General features: G+C 42.2%; 1 protein-coding gene across 9 annotated transcripts in view; it reads right to left on the bottom strand.

The window, feature by feature from the left end:
- FAM135A (family with sequence similarity 135 member A) overlaps positions 1 to 13961 on the bottom strand; it is a 94505-nt gene extending 80544 nt beyond the window's left edge. For 7 of the 9 annotated variants that reach the window (XR_012775151.1, XR_012775153.1, XR_012775152.1 and 4 more), the window contains exon 1: positions 13392 to 13667. Coding sequence is in view for 4 of the 9 variants with exons in the window: in XM_075498163.1 (XP_075354278.1) it covers positions 13392 to 13503 (112 nt within the window). In the remaining 5 variants the exon portion in view is untranslated. Of the gene's footprint in view, positions 1 to 13391 lie in introns of all 9 variants that reach the window. The other 2 variants (XM_075498164.1, XM_075498165.1) reach the window with 2 other exon arrangements.
- Between the last annotated feature and the right edge of the window lie 9327 nt (positions 13962 to 23288).

The following is a 23288-nucleotide window of genomic DNA, read 5'->3' as shown; positions in this document are numbered from 1 at the left end:
TTATCCCTTCTTAGAGGAACCCTGCGTCCTTTCTGTACGTATCTTTCAGAGAAATACAAACACAAAATCCATCACAGTTTGTACAGGCAAACCGTGAAACTAAACTGGTTTTGCCTTAGCTTCAGAGAGAAGAAAACAGAGGAAGTGGAGCATAAAAAAATACATTATCTGGAAGTTTTTAAAATAGAAATCACTTGGCATGTCATGTGTGATATTACATCTCTGATACCACAAATTATCAATAATGGCCCAGTAAAATCCTGCTACCATAATGCCGCATCAAAATGGCACTGACATTTATTCCATTTGTTTAACAATGCAATACAGCCTGTGTCATACCAGTTCTCTTTAAAAAAGGACTACATTCGTTTTTAGAAGAGAGGCAGAGAAAACACGCAAAATTCTAACCAACTGAACTTGTTCTAGCCTTAGATTTAGTATTTTCTATTCAGTGGAAGTCAAAAGCAAAAATACAGAATCCTACAAATGAAAATACAATAAAATGTTTATTTTCCTCTAGTTTTCTTCTAGCTGCTCATTTAACACAGTCTTCAGATATTTTTTTTCTTCTAAGTTGCTGTAGGAGCTTTGTACACCTCCATCCCTGACCTTTTTTTCCCCGTTCTCTTCTCCTTTATGCTCAGAGATCCAGCACCTGCCAACACAAATTCAGCCACCATCTATCTCTGTGCTGATGACTCACAGGTTTGTCCCCCCACCTGAGAACTGTCTTCAATTCCAATTTTAGCTGTTTCTTGGACACAGCCTTCAGCTGAAATTCAGTGTGGCAAAACCAGAGTTCTTGACCTGACCTGCAAGGCTGTTCCTAATACCTACTTTCTGAGCGTGCACAATAGCACAACCTGACTGTAAACCTAGGCAGTATTTTTCATTTAGTTTTCTCTGGGTTCTCATAGGCTTTGCCAAGACTGTGCACAAGACCTGCCAAATTTTTCTGCATGTGATTAGAAATATGTCCCATCTATCCATACAGCCAAAACTCATCCAAGCTAATATCCTCTTTTGTTTTAATTACTGTGAGGCTGAAAAAGCATAATTCACTGCATGTATTAGTTCAGCATGGTGCTGCAAAGAACCAGCCTGTTATTTTGATCATTTCACCTCTCTCTCTGCATCCCCTGCAGAGAGAGCCTGGACTACCACATCAAGCATAACCCTCTTGTCCTCCTTTTAAATCCTTTCGCAGCTGTGCAGCACCTGCTATCACAGTGTTCTGGTTGAAGACTAGAGCTTCCGAGCACCACAAATAAACCCTGGGTCACCGTAATTAAAAAGGTGAGGGGGTAGAAAAGAAATGCTAATTTAATTTTGGATTGCATAATCATCATGTTGTAGAACAAGGAAGCAAACAAACAAAAAAACCCCTTAAGTGGAGGTATCTAGGATACCTTATTCAATTCGTTACCCCAATTTTAAAAAGGCAACATGACCACCACTCAGAAACAGACAACAGAATAGACTGCTTTATATCAGGATTTATTCATTGAATTCTTTTTAAAGCTTCACAGTTATAAATAATTATATGAATGTAAATAACCACAGTTACTTAAATATAGTTTAAAAATTACCGAATTTCATGGGCTCAGGGCAAAACGCAACTATTACAATTTTCTTCTTGCCTGGTTCTCTAAGCCTAGATTACTTCCCAGACAGCCATTACAAGGTTTGATTCACCATTTCTAACAAAGCTAATGCAAGATATCTATGACATTTTAATGGGCTAGATAAACAACTGGCTTAATCAAGCATTAAAATTCAAATTTTCCTACTTTTTGCTTTAAATTTAGCACCAATATCTGGTCCTCTATGTAGCACACTGATAAAAACAACATACTCACTACTTTGAGCTGACAACTTGATTATTCCCACTGAGCATGGAAGTCATTAATATGTTGCATTTATTTCTTTTCTTCTCCCCTATTAATAGATCATCTATGTGATACAATAATTCATCTTGAACGTTTATTAGGCTTATTCCCTTCTACCCTAGCATTGGGCTTTGTCTGTCTGACAAATGACATGTTATTTCTAAGCTTCCTTATTAAAAAGTTTAACACGAAAAGTTCTGTGAGCAGCACAGTGAAAAGCGTGCTTTCCTACCAACGTGTCCTCCCTCCACCATGATAAGCCCCTACCTTTTACGGCCCCTTGACTAGGCAAAAGACCACACATCCCGCAGGTACGATGAAGCTATATCCACAGCAGCTGGCCAGCTGCTGCAAAATGGACCCCATGCTAGCTGACTTCTGTATTTTTCCTCCCAGTAAGGGCACTAATTTCAGCATCTTCTCTCTTCAGCCGCCGATTTACACTAAACAAAAACGTCATAATCCTTGAGAGCCCTTCTCCTCTTCCACATTAGGCTGAATTGAGCAATGGTTTCAACAGTAATTTGCAAAAAAAGAGGAAACAGAACATGAGCAAACCGAACTGAATGTTTTATTTGCCTTTTACAAAGACTTCCCCTAAAAAGGAAACCCACATTTTAAAAGTTATGATGAAAAGGGTATGAAATAACTGGCACAAATGTGACTGCCCTTGAGTCAGAACCAGCAAAATGCAGCTTTTTGATGAAAAGCAGTGGCAGTTCAGGATATGTACTACCACATTAATCCAGCCCTTTCTCCTGCTTTAGTCCCGCGTACCGGCTGAGAAAAATGAACCAAATACTACTACGCTCTCATGCTTAAGAACCAAGGAGAGTGGACAGTGTAAATCAGCAGTTAAGCTGTCCATTCACCATCAAGCTACCTTAGCAACAGTGATGAAAATAAATACCTCTAACTAAAGCAGAAGTAATGTATCTAGAAATAAATCTGTAAATCAATTAATTACTTATTTTACTTATAATTTGCAATTAATGCAATCAATCTATCTTTTCCTAACAATCTATTCGGAAGAGCAATACAGGGGAAAAAAAAATGAAGTGCTTATGCTAAGTACTTAAAAGTCTTCTGGAACTTTACATAAAAAGCATATCATGATCTTACAGTAAACTAAAAAAAAAAAAAATTGCAAGCTGCAGTATTTTGACTTAAAGAACAAATTGCATAGCTTAATACATTCACCTTCTCATAATCTCAAGAATTTATGAAGGATGCACTAGGTAAAAATTAATAAAGTAGGAGAGGGAAGCTTACTAAAATAATTTGATTCTGCCCAACTGAACAGGTTCTTCATAAAATATTAAGGGTCTATTTTAGTGTACTTAAAACATACTTCATTTTCCTACTTATACAAAGGAAGAAAGCAATATCTCTTTGAATTCCATGTCCCAAGCAATGCCATTAAATGAAAAATAACTCTCACATGGACGGATGAATTTGGCATTAAAATGTCTGCAACGACTGCTAATGTCATTACTCTGCCATATTTTATGAATCAGAAGAGTGTCCAAAAGAAAGTTGTTGCAACTTCTCTCCCACCCAAAGCAAACTTATTGTCAAAAAAATAAAGCTTTGATTTCAAGAGAAATGAAAAATAAATCTAACTGTACATGCTCAGTAAATTATTTTTAATAGGTAATAATTATTGTCCTCTGTAAATACAACAGAGCACTATTTACGGAGTTGTGTCATTGTTCCAATATCTGCTCTGAAGTCATGGTTTTACAAGACAGTAAATACAGTTTAGATTTGACAGGTTGATTTTGTATTGGAAGGCTTTATGCCAAACAGTTACTGTCTTTCCTCCCACAGTAGGTATTAAGTCAGCACAAATGATATATTGTGTACTCTTACTAACTTAAGAAATGTGATAGTTTGCCTGCCTGATCAAAGTTACATTAGGAGATAATCTAACAGTAAATCTGATCCAGGATCAGTGGTCCGAAAACCACTTCCTTGGTAGTTCCTACACTAATATCATCTGTGGTGATAGGCTGGATGGGCCAATGTGGAAAAACAGTGACTCCACTAGGACTTTCATACAGATATAAGTTATTTTAGAAACACATGGGAGTACTGTATCAAAGTCCATTTTATTTTTCAATACCTAACGTTAATAACCTAATGTATAGTCAGCTCATTTGAGGCTGGCTTTACAGTACTACATCTTTAAAAAACATAATCTTTGATTTCACTTTTTTCCTTGTGGTTTGGCTTCCAGTTTCCTACCATTTTAACAAAACAAATCGAGATAAGCATTACGACACATAAATTTAGGTTAAAAGTTTGATTCTTTGATTTTCAATGCAAAAAAAAAAAATCTACAAACTCTGGAAATATAAAAAATTGTTTTCACCTTCTTGTAATTTCTGTCCACTGCCTTTATTTAATACTCGTCAGAGAAATGTCATAAATTCTTATTTTGTTCTTCCTTTATTAATGATTTTCTGACCGTAGGTCTTCTAAGATCCTCCCTGCAACTCTTCTGTTACACAAGACATGCATTAATTTTACAGTCAAATCCATATTATTCTAGCACGAAGTGTAATTTAGTTATGGTTGTATGATACAAGTGTAAAGTTAAAGGACAATTAAGCGGACTACTATTGCAAGCAACAACCTAATGTGGTCATGGGAAAGTATTTCAGAATGTGCATTAAAGCTTTTCAGAAACATACTGTAGCAAAGTAATCAGTTTGGTGTAAGACTTTAAGCTCTCGCTGCTTGCTTATCTTCATACTGACCAGGTGAGGAAGAGCCATACTTTTCTCTGCAACCTCAGGTGGCACCTCCAGCAATTATTTCCTGCTCGCCTCCAAATCTAAGAGCACTAAGTTGAAACATAGCTAACCTTCTAAGTTTTCTTAGGTATTACCAAAACCAGTCAAGCACTGGATTTTAATGCTCTATCCTTGATGTCCCCGACTCTCTTTTCTACCCTTGAAGCCTGGAACAAACCAGATCTGACTCAACAGCTACGAGCAGAAAAGACAAACACACACACACACACACACGCACACGCACGCACACACAAAAACAAAATAAAGGAAAGCAGGGAGTGATTTAATTTTATCCGCTTTAGAAGAGAAGGCACTAAATACAGTATGTAGAGTACTGTGTGTGCTTTTTAATCGACAAATCCTCAGCACAAGCAGTTTCTGAAGAAACAAGTGTCAAGTAAAGACGACACTGATCAGCAGTGGTGGACAACTATGATGGAGGCTTGAACAAACTGAGCTGAGCTCAGCATATATGTTATAGGAAGAATGGATGTCAGTAAGCACCATGAGAAAATAGCACATTATATATTGTCAGCAGCAAAGTCTTTAAAGGATTTCCCTCTGCTACCCTTGGAGACTTGCTCCCCTCCACCCCACAGACAGCCATCTCTGCAATTGTGCTGGCAGGGGGGGCAAAAAACCCAGCACCACCAAAACAAACCTTTACAGGCATTTTGGCGGTTACTTTGCAAGTTTTTTGTTTGTTTTTTTTTTTTATTTAAGCTGCAACATTTCCCTGATTTAAATACATCAGGGCTCCACAAACAGCTGCACTGATACATGTGAAAGAGTATGCCAATATTAACATCTAATCTTGAAGAAGTGAGCAAGGGCACAGCAAGAATTTAAGCCAACTTTGCCCGTGAAACTATACAAAGTCTTCCACACCAGCAACAGCTTCAGAAGTTTCTGCCCCAGGTGCTCATTCCCATCTTCACAGCATCAGTACATCGCCCCCGCAACACTGCCAACACAGTGATCGTGGGACAGCATTTTAAAATAAATTAGTTACCATTTTAGAATAATCTATTTTTGCAGGGCTTGATCAGATCACTTCCTTATCCTGTCTCAAAGCACAGCTCCACAAATAGCAGTGCCATCGCAGCGACAGGGAAGGGAAGGTGAGCGGCAGCACGACACAGCGCTTCCTCTGGCTAGCTGTCCCCTCAGCACGCCTGTCTCCTTAAGCCACAGCCTCAGCGCAGCAAAGCAAAGAGGTTTAAGTGGCAGGGCAAGAGAAACTGCCCCTTCTCACAGCCACTCCTGAGGTAAAATACCTTCCATTCCTTCCTTATATTCACTTCAAAAGTTGAAAGAGGAAGGAGACCGTACTCCCCCCCCCCGCTAATGGAAGGACACAGCTCCAGACCCCAAGGGTCAGCCCAGTCCAGCCTCTCTCCTGCTCGACAGGGCATGTCCTGCTCCCTCCTCACAGGCCTAGCTTCCCAAGGAGGCAACGACCCACCTGGGAACCCTCCCTGGCAACCCGGACCAGGGATATTTCTTTCCCGGAGGCACGGGAAGCTGGAAAGCCAAGCAGCTTCCAGCAGCTCTTTGTCCCAACAGGCCCAGAAACACCCTCTGCTCAGAGAGTTAACGACCAGAGATCTGGCATCGGGGGACAGGAAGAATTTTTGCTGAAGAAGGGCTCTTCCATTCCCTGTCACGGAGGAAGAGAGAGACAGGGCCACCCTGGTCACCACAGCCTGCTCCACCCCCGCACCCACCCGAGTCCCACGGGCTGCAACCCTCACAGCACAGGCCTTGCTTCCCCCTCACTACAGTGCCAAAATAAAAGTTCCTTAAAGAGTCCCTATTAAACAAGAAAATATAGCAGCCTTACCAAATTCAAGTTTTGCCTTTGTTTATTTTGAGGCTTGAAAGCTTTATGCCCCTCTTACCTCCCCCTCCCCATGTGGCAATTTAACCAAAAGAACAACACTGACATGTGAGAAGCCGCTAAAAAAACTGACATAAACTTAAAATGGCACAGCTCTGTTTCCAAAATAACACCTTCAAAATAAAACAAGTCTAATGATCACCTTCAGTAGCTTCAACGGGTAGACATGAAGGGTTACATCAAAACAAAGCAGTAAACTGATTTTTGAATTAGCTTGAACCGTCACCAATGCTATTTCAACAATTTTTGACAATGTTTTATATGGAACAGTTTTTGTTCATGCCTTTTCTCCTACAATTTACTTGTCATATTTAGTCAGAAATTCTTGTACTAAGGTTTCGTAATCATTAAATCCCTTATATGCTGCTTTCAAATTTGCTACACCTAGAACAAGCAAAAACACCTATTAAATACAACATAACACATCCAGGGGAAGAAGGCCCAACAACCAGGAACCACAGTCATCAGAGGCTTTCCTACCCTGCCAATAGTGTAGCTGGTTTGTTTTCAAACAGGACCTTATTCCCTCCTGTCCTACCTGAGAAGGACAAACCGACAGCTGACCATACTGACCAGTCATGAATATTCATCTTCCCATCTAAACTCCGCCAGCTTTTACACCTTTCACAAGTCAAAAGGCAGGTACACATCTGTTAGAGCTTCTAGTCACCAACCCAAATTCAGACCAAATGTTTGTAGCATTAGCTGACATTCAAATTAATTTCAGAGCCATACAAGTGCTTTCCACAGAAGAGGTCATATCTTAAGAATACGCAAAGTAATATTAGCAGCAGGTAAAACCTGACGGCTCAGAGCTTCTGCCCCAGCAGCAAGGGCTTTCATTACAGAAAGAAGTCCAGCCTGACAGAATGGCCACAAACTTGGAGATCTAAGTCTTGACTTCCACCTTTAGGTCTAGTATTGATCTCAACTGTTAGAAGGTTTTTTCCTCTACACTGTCTTACGTGTAAAGCAGTAAAATGTATGCTTTCTACTATCTATGCCTCTTTGTTCTGGCACTTCAAATATCCTCAATACCTTGCCACGTTTTGATCTGAATTATTTCACTGAGGGGTTTAAGGTCAGAGGTGCATGAAACCATAGGCCCCAGAATTATCTGATAGCCGGTATAATCTCAGAGTGTGTCCAGAAAATTCAGAAAATCTTTTAAAAAAATATATATATGCATTTATAAAAAGCTAGATGGGCCACATATAAATAGGCAGGCAAGCAATATATACTGTAGTTTAAAAGTACTAGATATGCAAATACCTCTACTACTAAAAGACATTAGCATTAGGCATTAGCAAAGGCATTAACACCACTATTCAGTTGGAGTTTTTTTACATGGAAATATACAATCATTATGCAGAAAAATCATCAAGTGACAACTGAACTGACAGCCTGGGAAGAAAGTACAGTTTCTTTGAATAATACTTCTTAAACCTGCAGAAGAGCAGATACGATTACATTTCTCTTGTAACTTTAAATAGAAGAGAAAAGACATACTGCAAGCCATTCTGATACCAAAATTTAAAGGGAAACTTTGCTTATTAACTTTAGAAAATCATTTAAAGCGTAAAGAGAATTCCATTTATTTTATAGCTAGAAAGCGTGATAAGCTTATCTAGCTTGACATCCTGTACACAACAGGTAATGAATGATCTGTCATGATCAGCAACAGGGATAGATTCAAGAGGTTGCAACAAGTGAACAAGGCTGTGATTATAGTAAGCAGAGCTAGATCTGCAAACCAAGCCAGTTTATTATTTCAAAACGTCAGAAGTCAAAGGTAAGGCTTCCTGCACAACTGATGAATGCTGTAGATTTTTTCTTCTTAACTCTAAGAATTTGGGGGTGTGGTGTACGCAGGTTTGTGATTTATTTTACAGATGAGATTCAGCAAACTATAAGCATACATATATATGTATAACTATATAGAATTAGAGGTAACAAATTCATAACTTTTCACTTGAAAATTAAAAATAGTAAAAATTATATGTTTTCAGTTTTCCTGATATAAGCCATGTAATTCAGAAATGAGGAAAATTTTCATTTATTTTTAGTAAGAAATATTGATAAGGGAGACTTTATATCTTGTTTCCAACAAAAGTGCTTGCAAAATATAAAATTCAAGATTCTTAGCACTGAAAATGTTCCCAATTCCAAAACCTCTAAAGAAAATCCATTAAAAAAAAGAAGATAGCACTGAAACTATCTAATGAAAAATAGAACTGATGTCATTTCAATCTGCTTTAGCGTTTGCAACTTTTGTTCTGCTTGGAAGTTGAAGTCTGCAAGGTTTCATTCTGTTCCTTATTTCTCTGCCTGTTCTTTCCAAGAATAGTGCTGTCACCGATTTCCTGCTTGAAGTAAACACGACTTGCTCACCTGACTTCTCCCTGACCCCAAACTATGGCAAACTTATTTCCTCCCTTTCAGATTTTTTTTCTTGTGTACTGTTTGTTGTATACTCTTGTTACCACAAATGTTCCATGTATTGTTCTTTGAGGAAGACAATTTGTACAACAGACTTCTACAAATATCAGCGACACCACATTACCAACATACCAACCGCTTTTGCTGGAAATTAATACATAAATATTTAACTGCTATGTTCACACTTCTACAGTGACATAGTTTTCTATACACAATACTTCACGAGACGTATCCCATGAATGAATGCGATCAAAACGTGCTTAGTAAAATGCTAGAGTAGGCCAAAATCAGCAGATGCTTAACCAATGTAAAAGCACGTGTCTTGCCACACAGAAAACATACGGTGCATGAACATCAACAGAATGTAAGGACATACTTTACTGTTTTGCCTAGCTGTGGCAGAAAAACACAGAAGTAGCATTTATTCAGAAACATAGTCTGATTGTAGCAAGCTCACAGGGACAAGAAAAAGTGGCTTTTGAGCAGATTTAACCAATCAAATCCAGTCTCTCGCTCCTGATTTAAAACAGCAGGACTGCATCTTGAAGGTTCCTATAACCTACATATAAAACATTTGAAGGTTGTTATATAAACAAACTTTTCATTTTAAAAAAATAATAATAAAATTACATTTTCCAAGCTTTTTCACTAGGAGGGAAAATGAATGCAAGATTAAATCATTCATAATTCAAGAAACTCTAAGTTATGCTCATAGTTTAACTAAAAGAGAAACTGAATGTGCTGGTACTTCACACGAATATCTATTTTGGCTACATGCTCTCTGAGCCAAATGGCATGTTGGAGGAACCTGACATGCAACAGCAGGCTGGCAAACAAATAGCAATCACCAACAATTGCTGGTCAATATGCAGATGCTACTCACCTACCCTGTTATGAAAACAATTAAAGCACTAGTGAGACTCTATTTTTCCATACACAGGAGAAAGGGAGGGGGGAAACCCCACACAGCAAAAATGCAACTCTTCTATCTTCGTTAACGAGAGGGTATATTCTGTCAAGCCTACCCTATAGTCTATAGGAACTGGGGGTTGAAAAAGCACAAAAGGATTTCAAGACAGAAGACACAAAGGAGAAGATGAATCATTCACCAAGCAAGGACAAGAAGCACCAGTCTATATCAATAACAACTTCAAACACTGAAACAAGGTCAACGGTAACAAGAATCCACAACCGTTTATCGTAATTCTCACACTGAGGTCCATCTTTGGTACCAGTTTAACTTTCACATATGTTCGGGACAGCACCCAGGCCAAGAGAGACATGCAGGCACCAGTACTCTCAGCATTACGTTAATAAACATTTAGGTACCTGCCTCCTAGGTTGGTGTAGACAGCTAGGTTCTTTTCAAAGAAATAAAATAACAGTACAAGAGTCAGAGCTCAGACAGGCCTCCCATATCTTTACCTGCAGTAGTTCAAAACCTTGCCACTCACAGTAATCTGCCTCACCCCTCTGCCAGAACTTGCTCTCCTATCCACCTCCACAGCCAGCCAGCCAGATGGCTGTGGCACACGTATCCCATCCTTGTCACTGCCAGCACCCTCAAAGAGAAGCTCGCACCAAAACATCAGAACGTTACCTGGTGAGAGTGAGATACTGATGGAAACAATCTGTCACAGGGTGTTCACAAGGTCTTAAAACCACAACAATCAAGTCCACCAGAACTTGCCAGAGTCTTCCTCGGTGGAGAACTGACTAGCTAAGTCAACAGGAAGCACCAGAGAAGGCGAAGGATCTCAATTTTCACATCGCTCCCTGCTTGGGAACTGTACTCACTAATTCTTCTATGTGAGATAAAATGCAACAGACAGTCCTAGAACCAAGCTTTGGAACCCAGATACTTCCAAGGAAAACATTACCATCACAAAACTAGAGTGCCAGGTAACAGTTTCACATCCATCACTGGGGCTTCGGAAGAGACACCGGGGCTTATTTCTTCTGACGCCTGAACAGAAACCGAGGTGTTATTTTTGAGATTTTGCTGAACTCAAAACAGAACTAAATTCTACAGAAATTGAATTAAATTCAATCAACAAATGTGTTGGGTTGTCTGGCACATTTTGAAAATCATGGTTTTGAAGACAGGTTTCGGTTGCTCTGTGCGCTTTACCATTACTGATTACTATTCACGCCAAACCTTGCCCAGGCCAAGCATACTGACTGCAATTTAAAGTGAAGATAAGAAATCAGTTTTATTAATAAAGCAGGTGTTAATTTAAGAACAAAATTAATATTTTCACATATTATATGAGTCAACTCTTACCAGTTTTATAAGACTGTATTTCACACAAGGAAAATGTAAACCATTCCAAAGAATGAGCTCGAATTCATGTTCTGTAATTTTTATTGAATACTGAAGGAAAGCTTAAGAAGTGACTTATGCTACTTACAGGGGAAAAAATGAGAGGCAGGAAAAGGAAAATAAGTTGGTCCATCCAAGGAAAGTGTCGACAGAAAGCACAGACTAAGATTTATAGCTGTTCTCTGACATACCAAATGCAGGTACTCAGACTGCGACTACTGGCACAGTCGTATGGAAGAAACAGAGCAAGATGACCATTCTGTGTTTCATTCATTTAAAGTATTTGCAAAGATACAGCCAGAGCCTGAATTATTGTTTACTTCCTACAAAACAGTATTTTCAGTTCTAAAGGGAAAAGAATTGTTGAATAGAATAATAAAAACTATGGCGAAGTATTTAATTCGCTCCTCTGCAAGCCCAGAATTCTTTCATCCTGAAAAAGCTGTAATGTTCCAGCAAAACACAGCTTTACTGAACCAGGTTTGGACTGTGGCAGTTATCCTTTAGCAAGGGCCAAGCTGTTCTTTCTGCACAATCAAAATGCTAAGCAAGAGATATTTTATGGATTAAAGTGTAACACATTCCCTTCCCGAGTAATAAGGATCACGCCAGCAGCACTCCCTACTTCTTATCAGTCCAGCAAACTAAAAAGCAGTGCATGTAGATTTTAGCTCAGGCTTTGCCCATGTATAAGAAGACAACATTAAGCTAGCTGACTGAATTCCTTAGAAAACAAAGCAAAGCCAGTAAACCAAAACAGACATTTATGTCCACTTACTTGATAAAACGTAAGACTTCAAACAGAAGTTTGTTTACCTTTCAACCAGAAAAATCCACTGCAACCAGAAGAAAGGGGAAGTGGGCTTAAACACTTCAGCACAAATACCTCTTTAGTTATAATATCAACAGGACCGTAAATCCCCCCAGTTAGAATTTTTTAAAATCCGTTATGCTATGCAATTTCTCTTCAAAGTGGTACATCTGCAACATACAGTCATGAAATACAGTTTTCAAATAAATTCTATTGAAAATTTTGCTTAAAACAACACAATACAGAAAGGAAAGATTACTTCCACAAGAGTGCTTACTGATCATGCAAATTCTGCCGTTAAGCGTTAATTCACCCCTAAAGATATGCCACGGATGGTAACAGGAGTTGCAAGCATCTGCTGAAAGCAGGCACCGCGTAACTGCAGTGCCCTGCCGTACACACTGCAACGCACCGCCGGCGTTTCGAGGAGAACAGGCTTTCCCCTGCTCGGACGGGGGAGCAGAGCCCGGCCGGCCCCGGGCAGCAGCAGCCGCCGGGGAGGGGGGGGGGGGGGGGGGGGGGAGCCGTCAGTGCCGCCCTCCGCGCTCCAGGAAATAGCCGGGAGCTATTCCTAACGCTCGGCCAGCAACTTTCCACACCGCACGACATTAAAAAAAATTAATAAAAAACCGCGAGCACCGTTTCAAACCCTGAGAGAACCCGGTATTTCTCAGGAAGGCAAAGGAGGGAGAAGGCAGCAACGCCTCCGACTGCCCCGGCCGGTACTCGGGCACTTCACCGAGGGAACGAGGTGGACTTTCTGACCTATTTTCGGCGCCTCAGAGCGATAAACAATCAACAACGGCGGCGAAACGCTGCTCGGGCAGAAACTTCCCGGGCCCCAAGCCGCCCCCCGGGGGGCAAGCGGCGGCAGGCGAGGGGCCGGGGAAGCCGGCGTCCTCTGCCCCGCGGCGGAGGCGGCCGAGCCCCCCCGGGCGGCCGCCAACCCCCCGCCCCGCCTCGCCGCCCCCCAGGCCGGACTGCGGAGAGGCTCCCGGAGTTTTCCTGCCGGAGCGGCCGGGGTGCGGGGAGGGGGCATCAGCCCGACACAAACAAGTCCCCCGCCCGCCATGCCCGCGGCGGGCACAGGCCGGGCACGGAGGGGGGCGTCTGGCGGCCACCGGCCCCAGCCCCGCGGGACGGGCCGCGACACCCGGCGGGAGCGCGTCCCGGCCCGCCCCGCCGCTCACCCCCACCACCCCGCGCCCCCTCGCCGCTCCCCTGCACCGACCTGGGACACAAAGGAGCGGCCGCCGCTGCCCGCCGATCGCCCGCCGCCTCCTCGCCCGCGCTCCCCGCGGAGTCCAGGCCGCGGCAGCACCGGGATGGCGTAGCGCAGGCATCCGACGCCAGCGCCTGCTGCTCCCGCGGCGGCCTGTGCCGCCGGCGCCCGCTCTGCGCTGGGCGGGGAGGGCGGGCGGGGGGGCGCGCTGGGAGCCGACCGCGCCGGCCGAGCGCCGCTTCCTGCTCCCCGGCGCCGAGGGGCGGCGGGTGCCGGAGCCTGGCAGCTGCCGCAGCCTCACAGCTGCTGCCGGGGGGGCTGCGCCCGCGGCTAGCCAGAGGCCGCCGGCGGCGAAGCCCGCGGCCGCTGCATCCTCGGCTTTTGCGCCGGGCTTTCCGTGCCGCCTCCGGCTCTGAGGAGTCGCCCGCGCGGCTCCTGCGGCGGCTGCTGGGAGCCGGAGCCCCGGCTCGCCCCTCTGCTGCGCCCGGCTCGGGCTCGTGCTCCCCCTGCTGCCCCGCCGGGCCGGGCCGCGGCTCGAGCTCCTCCTGCGGCTCCACGGGGCCGGGCTGGGGCGGCCCCGGCGGGCGGCGGCGGAGGGGAGAGGCCGGGAACCCCCGGGGGCGGCAGCCAGGCCGGGCCGCGGGCGGGAGGTGTGGGAGGGACGTGGCCCACCCCGGGCTTGCCCCGGCTATCTTCCACCCGCGGCCCCGTTCCCCCAGAGCCCCCTTCGTGGCGCGCACTGGAAGGCGGAGGAGGCCCCCCTCCTGCCTGCGGCCTTGGGCGCCCCGCGGCAGCCAGCGCTGCCCTCCGCGCACCCTCTGCCCTGGCCTGGACACGGAGCCCCCGGGTGGCCGCCGGGGCTCGGGCTCTGCAAGCCGGTGCAGGGAGCAGCCCGCGGGGAGCAGGCACCCCGGGGCTCGGGTGGAGGCGGGGGGGCGACCTGTGGGGCACCTGCCCGGGTGCAGGACTGGAGAAAATTAACTGCTCTTAAGCCCTTCGGGGGAAAAAGTTCTAATTTCAGGAGTAAGATGTTCTAGCAATATGTCATAGCAAAATACAAGTAAATGAACTGTAAGAGGCGATAATGCAACTGATTGTCTTCACACAGAGGAGGAGAGATGCTGGGTGCAACGGTCTCATTAGCAAGTGCAATGCGTAGCTCAAAAGTTAGTTGGTCCAGAGAACTACTGAACACAAAATGATTGGCTGTCTGGAAAAAAAAATCCTTTTCTTCTTCCCCTTCTATCTGCTTTCCTTCACCTGAAAGAAAAAGTATCCTGGATGTGAAGAAAATGCGCATAAAGATAGTTTGACTCCATCTGAAAGCCAAACGTAAGCCTGTAGCTGTTTTGCAGAAAGAGAAGTTGCAAAGCAGTAGATTTGCTTTTCCTTTAGGGAGTCCTTCAGGCCGGTCAGGTGGCCAGCAATGTTAAAGTTGATCTGTTAGTCTTTGGATAGGATTCTTTCAGTAGTTTTGTCACCGATTGATTTAGCATCCAAAAATGCAGACAGGAAATTAAGAGTGCGAAGCAGGAAGCCTGAGTGATACTGGGTTGGGATGAAGGACAGAGCGATGAGAGTACCATGGAGTACCAAGACCAGCTTTGTGAGACATCCTTGTGAGTTCCCAGTACCTGCTTGTTTCTGTAAAATCTGATTGAGATTGTACTGATCACTGCTGGCAGAATCTTACTGCAGGCTGAACTCATGGCTATCTGGGAATTTAATTTTCATAAAAGAAATCTCAGTTCGTGGGAGATAAATCAGATGCAAGTTTCATTTAAATAATTAATCAGGACCATGTGAGTGTCTCAAGGCTTTTTAAAAAGGCAGTTTCAAAAGCATCACTATTGATCCTTGAACCTGAAAACACATGGCTGCCGTTTCACTTATTTACCCTTGGTTATTTCAGGATAGGATTGAATAACTGCTTCATGGTCCAGCAGAGTCAGTTCTGAAATACCAAAAACAATATTAAAGCAGTTATGAGTGGCTGACAAAAGGACCCACCAGGCCTAAACACAACACACTTCAAACTTACTTGGCTCAGAAATACAGCGTTTTTGTACTAAAGAATGCTCAGCACTGGATAGTGTCTGTGGCTCTCAAGAACTAGATTTTGTTGAAGATGTTCTGGTTTCTGAATAGTCCAAGGCCAGGCTGACAGTTTGGATGGGCTTTATATATTTGCAAACATATATACTTGTCTGGCTCATTATTTTTGTTATTTTATCTCTCCCGAACCTTGCCTGGACTTCTGCTATTAGGAAAATGTATCTTGCAGGCTTTTTTCCCATTAAATGGCGGAAGCATTTCTTGGCAACTGTCTTTTCTCCTGACACAAGCAGAAAACTGGCAGCTTGTTCCCATAAATGGCATAGTTCCCATTAGAGAAATCTAATTTGCTCCCTCACCAAAATCCACTTGCGAAGATCTATCATCAATCACCCCAACTGCCGACCATGCCCTTCTTTTGCACGTGGCAGTGAGTACTGTCTTACGGGATGGGGTCCACTGACCTTCCTGCGTGTCTTTCTGTTGCCTCCCTGCTTGTTCCTGTAAAGTACGATGATCTGACAGCCTTTCTGAATTAAGACAACCTTCTGGAATAGCAGCTCTCTCAGTCTCTATGCAAAGCTGCCCTCATTTCCAGGAGATTTTTAAAGTTTGGGTGCTGTACATAAAAACTGCCACAAAATGGGTACCCCATTCAAGACTGGATGCACTGGTAAGCATTACAGTTTAGACATGCCTATCGGGAAGTTATGGATTATCCTCACTAATAACCAGCATAGAGAGGCCTAGGAGTAATTAATTGCTTACGTATGATACAGGAGACCCTAGAAGCCCACTTCTGCAATTTCAGTTCTGCCAAAGCTGTCTTTCCCATGGGAAATTAAATCCTAAGCTCATATTGCTGAGCATTTTTACTAGTCCAGGATTTTGTTAAAAGAATAATTCACTGATTTATGGGTAGGTCTGCATGATTCAGTACAGCACTAATACTGCTCTGTATCCTCCAGCTAGCACCAAACTCGTGCAGACTAGGAAACAAAAGCCGTGTAGCCACCAGCAGCTGAACTGAGAGGCAGTGCGGGGAACCCAGACACCATACCACATGAAAGCAACTGCGCTGCTTCCAGTTTCAGAGCGGTTCTGACCAGTGATAACCTGGGGATCTCTGCACACTGCTCCAGCGTGTAGTATAGCAGGCACACTGTGGGAGAAGAATAATGTGGTAAAGGGCCAGTCAGGCAGAGTGGAGCTGCAAAAGTCTTGGAAAATTGGGTGAAGTTTAATCTTGATTCGTGGGAGAAGAAAACACAATGGATATTCTGGCAAGGAAGCTTGGTGCACAAGTGGTTGGCGTATCAGGAGGCCATTCAAGAAAAGTCTGGAGTAAATAAACTGAGAGAAAACGGATTTTCTGAGAAATCTATATAGGTGGACAAAGAGGAAGGTTGAATCTCAGAAAAATTACCAAAGAAGAAAAAATTGGACATAGAATAGGATGATAAAGATTGCCAGATTTTGAGTCAACAGTATATCATGGGGATGGTTCATGTATTACTGTGTCTAGGATTTAAAATTGAGTAAGTATGAGTGGAGGAATGATTCCTGTCAGAGAAGCAGCTGTTGATTGTGCTTCTTTGCTGTCAAAATGTGGAAAAATGCTGAATGAACGTTCAACTGATTGCTCAATGAAAATAAAATTCTAGACAACTGCCAGATTTGGCTGTGTGCCCCAAATGAATATCCAGATATAGGATACACAGCACTAAGCATGTTCATTTTCGGATAACAGATTTGTGTGAAACATCCTCTGCAATGGCTTTAATCATAAGAAAACATAGAAACTAATTACATCTTGAGAACATTTTCATAACTGTGTGTTGAAAACAGTGAATGAAAAGATACTTTTGTGTACTGCAAGGGATTGCAAAGTTCTCATTAGAATATGTAATTACAAAATCATAATTAAACTAGTATGCTACTAAAATAGAAAGCGTTACAATTGCAATGTTATTTTTTACTTTAAAGAATTTGATCGGTACAATCTAAAATTATCTTTTAAACTTTATTACATAATAAATGGATTCAATATATATTTATAGGATTCACAGAAGATTGGTTAAAAGTTACTTTTTAACAATCGTGATTGTTTCCTCATATGACAAATAATGGGAGTTTTTTGGTCATTTGGGGATTGCAAAGCACAAGGGCTGAAGAATCATGAATCATGTATAGAGAACAAACTAGTGATATAAAAATATGGCTACAGAATTCAAAGGGTCAGCCTCCACTTATCAGCAGAGGCTCTCTAAAGGCTGCTCAAAATGGGGAACTCGGTGCTGTAGCCACCTTCAGCTTGCATGCTATTAGGTTGATGCAAAAATAAGGAACTTGCTTTTTTAACACAGAGCGTGCTAACAGTGATATAGGGAACCCTTCAGACCACTGCTATAGTCAGTGGTTTCAGAGGAGGCAACAGGAATTTAGGTTTAGATGCACTGACCTTAAATAAGGGATCTTCAGGAGGCGTCAAAGTGGCTAGATACAAGATTAAATGAATGGACACAGGTTAGGTGTTGGAAATGTGCAAGTAAAGATGGGAACAGAATTAATGCAAGGAGATCAATTAATAAGAAGTTCAAGTTGGAGGGGGAGAGGAAATGATCCAAAGGTGGAAGTACATTCAGAAGGGAAAAGGGAAGGAGAGAAACCACTAGAAGACAGCAATGTGAGGCTTGCAGAAAAATAAGATTTTAAATACATCATGTTAATTATCCTTCAAAACCAGGAGAAACAGGGATACGGAAGAAATATAATCCATAGGACGCTGGAACAAAACACCTATAGTCAGTTAGAAATGCTGGGGAAGACAGATTCTATAGAGAAAACTGCATTTGGTTTTGCTTTTCTTTATAAGTGTAATAAGAAAGAACTGCAAGAGTCAAGGGCACAGCATATGTTATATTAGTGTTCATCAAATGAAAGCCAATGAGGGAAGGGGATGTAAAAAACTAATTCTGAGTCTCTTAGCTCGGACTTACGAAGTAATCTACTTGAAGATTTGCTTTAAAAACTCTAGTGCCAAGAGAGGCTACAGAAAATACATTTGCATTAACTGTCATTGCTATTTAGCAAGTTATGATGTATCAAATCTAAATATCTCAATGCAGTAATACTTAATAATCATATCGACATCTAACAATTTCATTTCTCGTCCTTTTTAGGAAAGCAGCAATAGGAACTAATTATACCTTCCAGAGTGCAACAGCAGTGCTTTCAGAGCAAGTTCTCTTAGACAGCGATGAGACCATCAGTGCCCTGTTTGCACTGTCCCGCGGAGTCTCTGAAAACAGTTTTCTCCAGGTCATTCCCTGGCCCTGTCATGGGAGGGAGGTGGCTCTCGTGGCTCTGGCCTTAGCTGTGCCCACATTGAAATTTCCCGCTCCGTCTCGGTGACACCTGGGGCCGGGTCCTGCTAACACCCAGCTGTGCGGGAAGCACTCTCGCCTGTGGTCAGGTCGCGTGTCAAATGATTTCTGCCTTGGAGCCTACTGACCTGGCTGTTGGAAGGATATGCCATAGCCTAGCAGGTCCCACCTTAATACTAAGTATTTCCACATACTCAAATCACATTTTGCTTTGCCTTAGGTTGCACTTAGCATTAACAGTTCTCTTATTACAGTCTGCAGTGAGTACTATAGATACTGATGTTCCCATCAGAAATTACTGTTTATCATGTTGAGCTGCACAAGTTGAGTACTACCAGCTCTTCCCATAAGATAACTTCACTCAGTAACTGATGGTCTCTGAATTCTTTCCAATTTTCTGTACTATTCGTACAGAAGAAAACACAGTATTCGAGGTATAACCCTGCTGGTGCCAGATGGAGGGAGACCACTGTATGTAGTGATGGGTCGGTCTGCATATACAAGTCAAATGCCCCACAACTTTTTACTGTGCGTTTCGGCAATATCAAATGAGATCTTCACAAACAAGTTTCTATCCATTACTAACTCCATGATATTTTGGAGTATTTTCTCTCTTGTTGTACTTGCTCGCGTTTTTCTGAGCTCAGTGTTAGTTTATTTTGCCAGTCATGTACCTAGTTTCTCTGGAGCTATTCTTTCTTTGTGCTGATTGTTTTTCTTAATTTAGCTATCATTTCTAAGATTAATTAATGTATTATTTGATTTTGCTTCTGAAATACAAATTAAAATCATTAAGTAAGACCAAACCTAAAAACAATGGTTGAAATATAGAAGCATCAACTAGATGCTTTTTCCCAACTTTCTATGTTGCTATTTATCATTTCCTTTTGTGTACAGTATCTTTCCCAGACTTCGTCTGATTATGTAGTATAAGATTTACTGTTACTCTTTTTTAAATGAGAGTATATACTTCTGAGAGCTGGGGAGCCCAGCAATACAATAAATCCATATGGATTTATTCTACAGCATGTGATTGATGGTTGAAATGAGCTCTCAGCTCTCATAATAAGCTTGAAAAGAGGAGAGAGAGAGGTATGGTGTAACAAGCATGGAGAAAAGAGAAGAAAAACCTTTTGGGACTGTCGTGGTTTAGCCCCAGCTGGCAACTAAGCACCACGCAGCCGCTCGCTCACTCCCCCTCAGTGGGATGGGGGAGAGAATCGGAAGAGCAGAAGTAAGAAAACTTGAGGGTTGAGATAAAAACAGTTTAATAGGGAAAACAAAAGCCGCGCACGCAAGCAAAGCAAAGCAAGGAATTAATTCACTCCTTCCCATGGTCAGGCAGGTGTTCAGCCATCTCCAGGAAAGCAGGGCTCCATCACGCGTAACGGTTACTTGGGAAGACAAACGCCATCACTCCAAATGTCCCCCCTTCCTTCTTCTTCCCCAGCTTTATATACTGAGCATGACGTCATGTGGTATGGAATAGCCCTTTGGTCAGTTTGGATCAACTATCCTGGCTGTGTCCCCTCCCAGCTTCTTCTGCACCTGGCAGAGCATGGGAAGCTGAAAAGTCCTTGACTAGTACAGCAGCAACTAAAACATCTCTGTATTATCAACACTGTCTTCAGCACAAATCCAAAACATAGCCCCATACCAGCTGCTACGAAGAAAATTAACTCTGTCTCAGCTGAAACCAGGACAGGGACTCAACCATGTTTTGCTCAGTTCTTTGCTCTGTGTTTGTCAAGGACATACAGGCATGTATGCCCTGAGGCCAGGGCTTATAGAACCCGAGTCCTGTACTGGTTTGTTACAGGACTGGTACAAGAGATCCTCACATTTGCAATTGCAATCACACACACACAAAAAAAAGACTTTAAAAGACTTTATTGAGATTTGAAGGTGAAGTGAAGTAAAGCATAGGCCTCAGTTAATTACTTAATTTCCTGAAAATGCAGCTCTGTTAGTGGAAACGTGTTAAGAGCTTTGTGTACCTTTTTGGTGTCTAACTTCTTTCAGTCAACAATGAAGTTTCTAAAGCATGGGAGTAGAAAGATAGTTTGTAGATAATCTCAAATCTATGATATTGTTGATTTTAAGATGTCTTAATAGGAGGTTTTATATACAAACAGCTGTGAATTATTTTTTTATTTAAATTGTCATATTTTATATCTAATTAGAATATGAAATTCTGTCAAGTTGACAACCTCAACTGTTAAAAAAAATGCATCCTGGCAGAAATTAAATCATGTCACACAATTTCAGGACTGTCAGGTCACTTACCATTTAAATCTACCACTGCTGTACCTATATTTTGGATTAAAAAATCATGTCTTGAGAGAGAAACTATTGCTTAAATAGGAACTTCTGAAATGCTGGGATTTTAAGATCCTAATGATCACAACGATTTGAAAGGTATGAAAATGGAAATTGGATGAAATGCCACCCTGAAACAACTAAGTCAAAAGAGACACATTTTTTTTCTAATATCGGGCAAGCTTTTCAACAGACTCAGTGGAAATAAAGAGCTTTTGCAATAAAATATTGTCTTTTTCAGGGTTACTGAATGAGAAAAAATATTCCGAAGGTCTCTGGCCTTTGCATAACATTAAATGTCATCACAAGATGAAAGGGAAGTTGCATCTGAGGGCAAACACTTTCATTATTACTACAGACGGTCTACTTCCAAATTTCCCTAACTAACTAACTGTTGACGTCTTCTCGTTTCCACTGTGACTCTGGAAGTGGTTTAGGTTTCAGTTGCCCTGGAGAAAAGTGAGTATAAGGTTTGGGGAAAAAAGATGATGCTGTGTTGTGGTGGGCTACCTTGTGTCTCCAACAGAAAAACATTTATTCATTTTTCTCTTCAGCTACCTCACATATGAGTTGGCTCAGGTGTCTGTTGAACTGGAAAGCTGTAAGACTCATTTTATAAAGCAGGATGAGCAAGAACGTTGCAAATTCTACTCATGACCAAAAGTCATATGAATACTGCTGTTTACAAATACGGAAGAAAAAGTTTTGCAGGTTATTGTTCAAATTTACGCTAACGTATTGCTTCAGACAGTTCTGACACAAAATTAATTTTGCAACTAAGTAATAAAATGGAGTAAGGTCCTTGTCCTTTACCATGTCTGCTACAAAACATTATTTGTTCTCATTATTTTATTATAAATCTCACATTATCTGGGATTTTAAGTGCCACATTTCCCAAAAATATGAATAGAAACACATAGTCTTAGGTAGTGTTAGTTCTCAGTAAACCAAATGTCTCTGCTCTAATGCCTATGAAAATAGGCTGGAAAACGTGAACGCCAAAAGCTGAGAAACCTACAAAACAAATGAAACTCATCCATTAATTCAGCTTTTTAAATTGCCACATCTTTTGGATGAATAAAGTGGTACTCTGAAAAAAATAATGTATTTTTGCAAGTAACCAAAAGAGTTCCAGACAAGATTATGGGTTTTATTATCGTCTAGACAAGACAAGAGTAATTGGTTTTCTGCCTCTTTGTGGTTGCCCAGACATTGGGTCTAAGCATCTCTTTATATTTTCATCACAGCAGGTGGAGCTGAAATGGGCAGTACCTTGGCTCTCCCCATCCTACTCCCTATCCAGAACAGAGCCAGCAGCAGGTGTCTGTCTTTACTGCTGGTACAGACCCAAAGCAGGCTGCCCTTAGCCTCTCAGAGAATAGACAGAAGGAGATAAATGAACCAGAAGGGTTTCTGCAAATTATAGTACCTCAACATAAGATGCAGATTACACACACAGCCCATCACATCCAGGTGTTTCTAGATGTGTTCATTTCTTTGCAGACACCATGCAGTTAGTCTTCTACATAGTATAGTCTGCATTAACAGATCTTTTTCTGAGTGCTTGCAAAGCTACCCTACCATTGTATAGACAAGGCAGACACCAAAAAAGCTTGTCCTGCCACTGCTAAGTCAAATTAACTGTTGCTAAAATCAGATCAAAATGGTGTTTTTTCACAAGTTGTTGTACATCCCTCCTGTGCACTGGTACAGGGACCCAGGAATAGTACCATGCAACTACTTAGCTGGAAAATTACCTCAAGATACAACTTTGGACCAAAGGGAGTAAGAAAACAATGTTTTAATTCTTCAAGTGCAACATTGACTTGTCCAGTATTAGGTCTACACACTTAGGGGCTCATAGTGGTGTCAAGGCAACTAGACATGAGTGCAAGAATTAGGTAAAAAGGATGCAAAGTATTAGAAGATCAATAATTATAATATACACATACAGCTATACTACCTACTGATGTGTGGTGCAGAGATCTGTGAGCTCGCACTGATGGGACTAATTCACTGGGGTGTGCACTGAGTTAACGTGAATGTGTCACCCTCAGTGTCACATTAACCAGAATGTGTCACCTCTACAGGCTAGTAGATACGCCTGTAGAAACCCAATACAGCCTCAGCAACTTGAACCAGGCCA

This window comes from Mycteria americana, chromosome 3 (assembly GCF_035582795.1).
Source record: "Mycteria americana isolate JAX WOST 10 ecotype Jacksonville Zoo and Gardens chromosome 3, USCA_MyAme_1.0, whole genome shotgun sequence".
Classification (NCBI taxonomy): Eukaryota; Metazoa; Chordata; class Aves; order Ciconiiformes; family Ciconiidae; genus Mycteria; species Mycteria americana.
Note: the sequence above shows the minus strand (reverse complement) of the source record. Positions and strands in the feature narration are given on the sequence as shown.